The 9,704-nt window shown below is 50.4% G+C and overlaps 1 protein-coding gene across 1 annotated transcript; it reads right to left on the bottom strand.

Annotated features, from left to right (window-relative positions):
• Positions 1–511: 511 nt before the first annotated feature.
• Positions 512–8,886, bottom strand: SLC27A5 (solute carrier family 27 member 5). Its single transcript, XM_025984366.2, has 10 exons — positions 8,102–8,886; positions 7,088–7,297; positions 6,527–6,685; positions 3,909–4,033; positions 2,934–3,128; positions 2,760–2,850; positions 1,960–2,158; positions 1,652–1,749; positions 1,341–1,471; positions 512–1,257 (listed from the first exon to the last, which is right to left on the bottom strand). Exons 1-10 carry the CDS (start codon positions 8,778–8,780, stop codon positions 1,081–1,083), a joined length of 2,064 nt encoding a protein of 687 aa, XP_025840151.1. The 5' UTR covers positions 8,781–8,886; the 3' UTR covers positions 512–1,080.
• Between the last annotated feature and the right edge of the window lie 818 nt (positions 8,887–9,704).

A 9,704-nucleotide genomic window follows, 5' to 3' on the forward strand; every position in this document is an offset into this window, starting at 1 on the left:
AGGGCTCTTCTGGCCCCTAAAACACTGGATTTCATCTTCCAGAGGGCTCTGATCTCCACACCCCCTTGCCACAGGACTTGCATCAGGGCTTTTGCAGGTTCATTCTGCCAAGGACATCTTTTCTCCAGTTCCTTAGCCCCATGTCCTTGTCTCTCCATGACAGCACTTCCCCTTACATACTCCAGACCATATCCACATCTGCTGACTTGGGGCCAGCCCATCAGAGGACACAAAAAGACCTATAGATAGATTGAACCTCGTCTCTGAACCTTGGAATGGCTTCAAGGCTGCTATAACCTCCAACACTGGTGGCCTTGCTCAGGCCATTCCCTGAGGCTTGTCAAGATCCTTGGTGGGGAGGCTGTGTGTGTGTGTTTGTGTGTGTGTGTAGGGTGAAGTAAGCTACGTCCTGAATTCCTTGCTTGTACCTCTCTCTGCTGTTGGGGAAGAATTTCTTCCGCCCTTCAAGGTCTTTCTAGCTTCAATAAGAATGAAATTGACATGAGACATGTTAACAGGAGGATATCAAATTTAATTTGGTTCAGATGGGGGAATGCATACAACCATACAATTCTAAAGACACAAAATAAGGCATACATATTATACTGAACTGAGAGAGATAGGTCTAGGAATTTTATAGGAAAGAATGCAATTTAAAGGAAGATGAAAGAGTAAATACTCAGTAAACAAATGGTTTTGGGCCATTCAGAAACAAGACAAGAATGTGATCAAAGAGCCCTTGCTAGATTCCTATCAACATAGTTATTTCTGGGAGAGAAAGAGCTGAATTTGCTCGGGTTTTAATGCTTTTAACACAAAATGATCTTTATGCCAAAGTGACCAATCTTGGGGGCTGTCTGCCCTTGGCCCCTGTACACATAGATATCTGTGTACACATCCAAGTTTATTCTCACTCCACTAATGGGCCTAGCATCATCTCACTCTGGAGCTGGGATTATGGCCAGGCTGGGATTCATGATGACCTTTGCCAGGTTTGAGGGGAAGGTGACCCTGCACAATGGGAGTGGTAGTCAGCATTGGGCACTACCACTTCAGATGTCTTGTGGACTGGCCAGATGGTCAGAGTCTCCAGGTTCCATTGCACACAGCCTGGTACATGTCCACTGTCAGGGGCCGGAAGGCCTTGGCTTGGTTGTCCAACACGAACAAGGGGTCAGTAATTACGCCTACATTGAAGCCCTCACGCACCAAGCGGGACTTCACCAGTTTGAATGTGCTTGTGATCGCTAGAGTGTCCTGCAGGGGTAATAAGCATAATCTCGATTGTGGGCCCCTGTCCACGACCTCTCATCCACCTACTTCTGTCACCCTGAGCTCACCTGGATGCGGATGAAATGCGGTGCAGCGTAGGCAGGGAGCCAAGTGCGGACATGCTGGTACATCCTCTGACCATCAAAAGTCTGGCCGGTGGCCAGCTGCACCGCAGCCATGCCCACCTTGCCCTCACAACCTGGGAAGTACAACAGTCACTCAGCTCATCCACCTCACAGTGCCCATGGCCAACCCTCTCACTTGGCCCAACACTGCTCACTGGCTGTGCCCCAGCAGTTCCCCCCACCTGTAATATCTGGATAACACTACTCTGCCCATAAGGCTGTCAGAAGTTTAAAATGAAGCAAATCCTCCACACCTGGTACTGACACACCGTAGACGTTCACCTCCTGCAGGAAGTCCACCAGTGACAAAACGCTCTCTACCTCCCGCGTGGACACGTTCTCACCTTTCCATCTGTGGGGTTGAATCCACCGCTAGCGAGCACAACCTTGGCTAAGGGGAGGCCCCTCTTGCCCACCAAGCCCCTCCTCCTATGAGATCTGATCGCTGGTTCTGCCCAATTTCGGGATCGAGAAGCCACGCCCCTTGGGCCTGGAAGTCCCACTTCTTCAGCCCTCCTCCCTCAAAGGTCCAGGAAGCCCGGCCACCCGCCCAGGACCCGACCGGAAGGTGTCCCCAAGGCGGTCGCGAAAGTAAAGGAAGCCTTCTTCGTCCATGGCCAGCACGTCGCCGGTGTTGAAGTAAACGTCGCCCTTGCGCCGCACATCCCGCACCAACTTTCGTTCCGACAGCTCTCGCGCCCCCCGGTAGCCCAGGAAAGGCTGGTGGCGCAAAACCTGGGTCAACAGGAGCCCTGACTCCCCTGGGGTAGGAGTTGGAATTAGGGCATTAACCATGGCCAAAAACTGCACAACCCATCAGCCCCCTGCCAGAGTTTCCAACCGTGGTGGACCAACTCTTCAAACCAAAACTGCCAAAGAAGAGACAGAGAGAGACCTAGAGATAAAGATGGGAAGAGTGAGATACAGAGACTGGGGGACAGGAGACATTGGGGAGCCCACTAGAAATAGAAAAAGGATAACAAGGGATGCACAAAGGACAGAGACAGAGGGTGGTGGGAAGAAAGTGATATGGCCAAGATCATGAAAAACGCCAGGAGAGAAGACCCTAGGAGAAGGTACTGGACAAGAGATTGATGCCTGGGAGGATATAACTACCACAAATAGAGACCCAGAGACCTAGCAGAACAAGAGATTGAGGCAGGGGATCCAGGCAGAGCTGAGAAGATGAGAGACAGAGGGTCCCAGGCAGTGGTCAGACAAGCTGAGAACAGGGTGCAGGTGAGGGCAGCAGACACCACCACAGGGCACTGACCTCAAGGCTTTGGGCAGCCTGTTCCAGCGAAGGAGCAGATGGTCCCCTGCCCTTCCCACACCCAGGGAAGGTTTCCCCGACCCTTGTACCTGGCCCCACAGGGACGCAGAATCCCCGATTGTCCCTGACAGGCTCCTCCGCCTCCGTGTCAAACTGTACAAGCTCAAAGGGGGACAGCATCTGAGTGGAGGGTGGGAAAGTGTCAGTAGAGACCCTGTGAGCTCAGTCTTAATCAGGGCCACTGCCCCACTCAACCCACTCACTCGAAGGAAGCAGCTCATCTTGCCCAGGGCCCCACAGCGCCCTGGATAGTTGATGAAGCCAATATTGCCTTCCGTGGAGCCGTAGATTTCCAAGATCTTAATGGGGCCAAAGCGCTGCTGGAAGGACTGCCACACATCTGCCCGAAGTCCATTGCCCATTGCCAAGCGGACTGTATGTGTCCGGTCCTCTGGTCGCTGCAGGGACATCCCAAGAACGGTGAAGAGGAGCATGCCCTAGAACCCTTACCTATGAGGGCTTTTAGTCCTTACCTGAGGAATTACCTGGGAGGTGATAAGGAGGGGGGCATCCATACCTAAGTAATCCACTAAAGGTTCTTACTTGAGAGTAGTTATCTGGAGTCTGTTTATGGAAGTTACCTGAGAGCCTTAACTGGAGGGATACCTAGGGGCAACTGAGGCCTTATCTGGGGCTTACCTAGGGGAAATATCTAGGATCTTATATAGGAGTAGTACCTGGAACTGTTACCTGGAGGGGTTACTTGGGGGCCTTTACCTGGAGGTAAACTGGGGAGTGACTTAAAGTTTCAACTTGAGGAGAGACCTGGGGGTCTTACCTGGAGGTAGTTACCTGAAGCATTTTACCTGGAATCCATACCTCATTGCTGTATAAGTTCACATCTAGTGAGTTTACCCTGAGGCATCCTCTGTTCTAGGCATTTTATATATGTTTTATACTCACAAATACTCTCTTTATTATCCTAATTTTCCAAATGGGGACATTGAGACTGATAGAGGTGAAGTCATTTGCCCAAGGTAGCACTGATGATCATCATAGGAGCTATGTTTGGAAACCTTGTGTGGGATAAATTATCTGTGGATGTTGCCTAAGGTGTTTTACCTAAGGGACCCTGGTCAGGTCCTGTACCTGAATCTACCTGAAACCTTCACCTGAAATGACATCTGGGATTTCATACCTGAGGTGATCACCATGAAGCCCTAATCTTAGCACCTCACCTGTGGAGTGTTACACAGGTACCGTAGAACCTCGCCCACATACAGGATCACAGTCACACCATGCTGCCGACAGTTATCCCAGAAGCGAGAAGCAGAGAACTTGGGGGCCAGGACACAGGTTGCTCCTGAAGGGGGAGAGGAAAGGGTTTCAGGTCATACTTCCATGCCACTATGATAAGTTGCTTTGATCAGCTGTGGCCCTCTGACTCACAGGGTTTGGAGTTCATCTGTGTGTCACTGACTCAGCCAGGAGTGCCCACATGAGAAAGGTGTAGGTGGGTATGGGGTTGAATCCTATCTTCAGAATATGTAACAAGCTCACTGCTTTGTATAAAGTGAGTACTGCTAAATAATCATTAATGATTATAAATGTTTTATGAATGTCTAGCTGGGCAGATGGATAGATGAATAGGTGGTGGCATAGATGGATGGGTGGGTGAGGAGGTAGGTTAGTAGATGGATGTGTGAGTTGATGGAAGAATTGTTTTAAAGGATGGACACATGGATTAAGAAATTTTATGGGCCACTACTTATCACTCTGGAAAGTGATCCTTTCTTAGCTGATCACCTTCTCTGCGGCTTTGTGAAAGGCACTCTTCCTACCTCAACCCTAATCCTCAACAAAGCCCTGCAAACTAAATATTATCATCCCCTCACTCAAAGGGACAATTGCTCATGTGCCTGGTGAGGTAGAAATTCTGTGTCTTCTTTGAGGCTGTATTTTTGTCAGGAGGTAAAATACAGTGCCTTCTCTGTGAAAATAGATGCTGGCCCTTGAAAGTGACAATTTTGTTTGCCACCCCTAATGAAATGCCTGATTCAGGAAAGGTCTTCAAGAGCTGGTACAACCAGTGCGGGGGTGGGGTGGGGTTGGATAATGCCTGGGTGGCTCAGCAATTGAGCGCCTGCCTTCTGCTCAGGGTGTGATCCTGGGGCCCCGGGATCAAGTCCCGCATCAGGCTTCCTCTATGGAGCCTGCTTCTCCCTCTGCCTGTGTCTCTGCCTCTCTCTCCCTCTCCCTCTCTCTCTCTCTGTCTCTCATGAATAAATAAATAAAATATTTAATAAAGAAATAAATAAAACTGGGGGGGAATTGATAGGGAGTTTTCCAATTAAACCTCCCAAATATATATTTGTCTAAACACTACCTTGTACACCAGAAACTAATATAACATGTCAACTATACAAACATACATACGTACATACATACATACAGCTCCCTAATTCATCTTAGCCTCTGTAAGGTACAAGAACAGTTATGAGCTGCCTTCAGTGTGATGTATTAGAAAATCAAAATGCAGGGATGCCTGGGTGGCTCAGTCAGTTAAGCATCTGCCTTTGGCTCTGGTCATGATCACAAGATCCTGGGATTGAGGTCTGAGTTGGGCTCCCTGCTCAGCAGGAAGTATGCTTCTCCCTCTCCTTCCCCCTGCTTGTGCTCTCTCTCTCTCTTTCTCAAATAAAATCTTTATTATTTTTTTTAAGATTTTATTTATTTATTCATGAGAGAGAGAGAGAGAGAGAGAGGCAGTGACACAGGCAGAGGGAGAAGCAGGCTCCATGCAGGGAGCCCAAAACGGGACTCAATCCCGGGTCTCCAGGATCACGCGCTGGGCTGAAGACAGGCGCTAAACCACTGAGCCACCCAGGGATCTCCCATCAAATAAATAAAATCTTTATAAAAAGAATATTTAAAAATAAAAACAAAAAAAAATTTAAAGGAAGTACAATACACCCCACCAAGGTTCTTTCCAACAGTACATTGAAGTGAATCCAACATCTCTAGAGGAAATTCCACTGTAACAAGAAATGCAGGAGAAAGAGAAGCAGAGACCAAACAAGCAAGTACAGTGAGGGGACTTTAACCTTAATAAAACAATTTGACAATTGGAGAAATTTAAACATGACCTGTAGCATCAGATGGTATTAGAGCTACTATTAATTTTGTCAGGTGTGGTATCACTACTGTGACAGTTCTTAAGTCCTTATGCATTAGAGATACATACTAAATACTTACAAAAAGATACAGTATCTAGGATTTGCTCTAAAATGATTCAGAAATAAAGAAGGGAATACGTATCAAATAAGATTGGCAATGTGTTAACAACTGTCAAGGGTGAATGAGGATATGTGAGACATCATCAAATCATTTTCTCTACTTTTGCTCTACTGTGTATGTTTGAAAGCAAAATGCTGATGGTGGCTGAAGCTAAGTGGTGGGTACCTGAAAATTCATGTAGAAATATTTAGAAATGTGTATATGTTTCAAAATTGTCACAAAAACTCAAAAAGAAAATACTGGAGCCTTCCCAGTCTGAATTGCTAGTCAGGTGTCCAGGAAAATAGCCCAGTGGGATGCTTGGTGAACACCTAACCCTCAATGACTATCCCAGCACTCATATCAGCTTGTCACCTTCTGACAACAGCAAAGCCCTTAGGGACTCTAAGTAACCAAGTCTCTGCCCAAGTAGCCCTGGGGCCTGCTGCTGTGTGTCCCTTGTCAAAGGTAACAACCTTGGCATTGGATTACTTGTGGGGCCTGGTCACCCTGAAAGCCCCACCCTGAGGTTGAGTCTGGAGGTCCCATGAATTGGAGGGGTCTTCAGAAAAGGGCTTACCGAGCTCCAGGCAGCTGAGGACCCCAAGGATAAGCCCCGTCACATGGTACAGAGGCAAGACTGTGTAGACCACGTCATCAGCTGTGCCCCCACATAGGGACAGCATCTTGCACATCTGCAGCAGTCGCTCATGTGTGACAATGGCCGGCTTTGGGAGCCCTGGGAAATGGAGTGGGAAGGGTGGGTGGTGAAAGGACAGCACAAGAGGGGCCAGCACATAGGAGTGGGTCTCCGTGGTCAGGTCTGCAGTGAAGGGCTTGGGGCTCTTAATAGGTGATCAAGTTCGGGCATTAGTGGGTGGGCTCAGGGAAGAACAATTGGATTTGGAGTGCAGAGGGTAAATTCCAAAGCTCAGTTGGGAGTTTCAGTGGCTGTTTACTGGGCAGAGGCAGGAATTTGGCACTGACCAGTAAAAACACATTAGGGGTCAGAGTTCAGGCAAGGTGTTGCAATCATAGGGCAGGATGGGTTTCAGAGGTCAAGTTTGCGGCACATGTCAAGCTTGGGGTCAGGGCAGCATTAGGGTTCAGAGGTCAGGGCTAGGGCTGCGGGCACCCTCACCAGTAGTCCCTGAGGTGTAGATAAACAGGGCAGGGCTTTGTCGTGTGATCCCGGCACGTAGGTCAGTGGGCACAGGGTCAGTGGGTGCAACATCAAGAGCTGCCCCCAGAGCCCCCACTCCTGGTGTTGGGGAGGACTGGCTGAGGTAGAAGCATCGGATGTTCTCTGCCTGCAGCTTGGGAAGGACCTCTTCCAGGTTCTCCTGGAGGTCTGCAGGGATAGGTCAGAAAAGAAATTGGGAAAAGGCCCACATTTGAGGTCAGGAGGGGAGCCCCGAGACCCAAAGATAGGGGAGAAGAACCTATTGCAAGCAACACAGGAAGTAGCTGGCAGAGAAAAATTTACACATTCCTGTGTAAAGAGCCCTATAATTAGTATTTGTTGGCAAAAAGGATTGAAAGAGGGGTTCCGGGGATCCCCGGGTGGCTCGGCGGTTTGGCGCCTGCCTTCAACCCAGGGCATGATCCTGGAGTCCCAGGATCGAGTCCCACGTCGGGCTCCTTGCATGGAGCCTGCTTCTCCCTCTGCCTGTGTCCCTGCCTCTCTCTCTGTCTCTCATGAATAAACGAATAAAATCTTTTAAAAAGAAAAAGAAAAGAAACAGGGATGCCTGGGTGGCTTAGTTGGTTAAGCAGCCAACTCTTGGATTCAGTTCAGGTCATGGTCTCAGAGTGCTGAGACTGAGCCCAGTGAGCACTGGATGGGGCTCCAAGCTCATTAGGGAGACTGCTCAAAGATTCTCTTTCCCTCTGCTTCTGCTCCCCCCACCCCACTCACTGTCTAAAACAAATCTTAAAAGGAGGGGGATTGAAACAAACAAGATAAAGAAAAATCTCTGATGCCCTCAAAATTACTTTCCAGCAATTAAGTTTTGATTCTAATTGCCTGTAAGGGTAGGTGGGAAGCAAGGAGTTCCTTGCCTAGCCCCTACTAGGACACTGTGAACTGCAGTCCTCCATGTCTGTCCCTTGCTCCCTCACTCCTCTGTCTTCTAATAGCCTCTGGGGTCCTCACCTGGGTCCACCACCAGCAGCCGAGCCCCAGAGCTCAGCACAGAGTGCACCAGAGGCTCCCCACGAGCATGTGGATTAATCCAGGCCACCGGGCAGCCCAGCTTGGCCAGCCCCAGCCACAAACCCAAGGCTGGAATGGTCTGGGAATCCAGCACCAAGAGGGCAGCTGACTCCCCGCCAAGCAAGTCCGTGAGGCCTCCCAGCTCAGCCTTCAGGGCCCACACAGCCTGGCATGCCCTGTTGTCCAGCTCCCTGAAAGTGAAGGAGCGGCTCCCTGGCCCCTTCCACACCAAGGGTGCATGGCCCGGCTGTGCTCGTGCTCGCCGTTCAAAGGAATCCACAAAAGTGTCGGGCGGTTGGTGGCTCATGCGTGCTCTGATGTGCAGGCCAAGGTGGAGGATCCTGATGATATAGGCCACATCTGCAGGCAGCCAGCGCAGCCCTGGAGGTGACCGTGCAGGCAGCAAAGTCAGCGTGAGGGCCGCGGCTGCCAGACTCAGCCAGTGGGGCATCCAGGGACAGAGCCAGGGCCGTGCCAGTACGGCCAGGCCGAGCAGCACACAGAAGATAGAATCTCCCAGGAGCCAGCGCAGTGCCAGGGCCACAGCAGCAGGCCATGCAGGCTGCTGCAGGCCATGCAGCAGCAACAGTACAAAGGCTAGTCGCAGCCAGATGCCCATCGCACCAGCACCCTCCTCAGAGAAGTGTCTACAGAGTGCTAATAACTTCTGCCAGGGACTGCCTGGCCTAGATATTTGACCCCTTAGTCCCGCCCCCCACCCTTCATCCATGGTAGCCTTGGAGCTGTTGACAGCAATGCTTCTGCCCTCAGGACTCCACCCCCAGCACTTTTTAACCCAACCTGTTTGCTTCGCTGTGCCTACCTCTAGCCAAGTACATGGCTGGCACTCAGTAAATACTTTAGGGAACAAATGCAGTACCTAAATTCAAGCTCAGTTCTAATATCCCCACCCCCACCCACGTGCTGGGTTTTGAGTCTGCCCCTCCCCCTGGCATCCATGGAGACTACCCTTCGGATTCAGGAGGCTAACCTCCCCAACCCCCAACTTGGGCAGAGCAGTCTATGCATGGTTGACCTGAAAGCCTTACCCCCTCACCTCTGGGAGACAGTCACAGATGGGGAGATCAGAGAGGTGCTGCCATTGACCTAGGAGCCCACAGGTCTTCAGCTCAAACTCCGCTCCACCTGCTCCAAATCCTTAAGATAGGGCACCCAAGGTTAGACAACACCAATGCTCTGGAAGCAGAACAGTGGCTGGTTTCTGGGCTGGCAGCTGAACTGATGTGGGGTCTTGTGACGCTGGTTCGCGACCAGGAATCAGTATCTTCAGCTGCCTGCTTAGCAGCCCAAGGGTCCTGGCTGCTGCTCCTTCTTTGCCCCCTCTCCCTTGTACTTCAGAACTTCTGGCCAGGGTAGTTATCCTGGGGTTCAGATCCCCACATGGCAAACTGGCCTCAAAACTCCCTTGGACTCCCCCCAAAAGTAAGGTACTCAATCACGATGCCCATCAGAATAGGGGAGTGGAAGCCTAAAGCCCAAAGGGCCTTGAGATTCTGTCAGAAAGATCTGGGGAAAGGGGCTC

The sequence above is a fragment of the Vulpes vulpes genome, chromosome 1, assembly GCF_048418805.1.
Source record: "Vulpes vulpes isolate BD-2025 chromosome 1, VulVul3, whole genome shotgun sequence".
NCBI lineage: Eukaryota > Metazoa > Chordata > Mammalia > Carnivora > Canidae > Vulpes > Vulpes vulpes.

Coding starts and splice junctions, on each gene's coding strand:
- SLC27A5 (XM_025984366.2), bottom strand. CDS start 8,780: ATGGGCATCTGGCTGCGACTAGCCTTTGTACTGTTGCTGCTGCATGGC. Junction 6,686..7,087: donor CTACACCTCAGGGACTACTG/GTGAGGGTGCCC, acceptor TCCATTTCCCAG/GGCTCCCAAAGCCGGCCATT. Junction 1,258..1,340: donor CGCATTTCATCCGCATCCAG/GTGAGCTCAGGG, acceptor TTACCCCTGCAG/GACACTCTAGCGATCACAAG.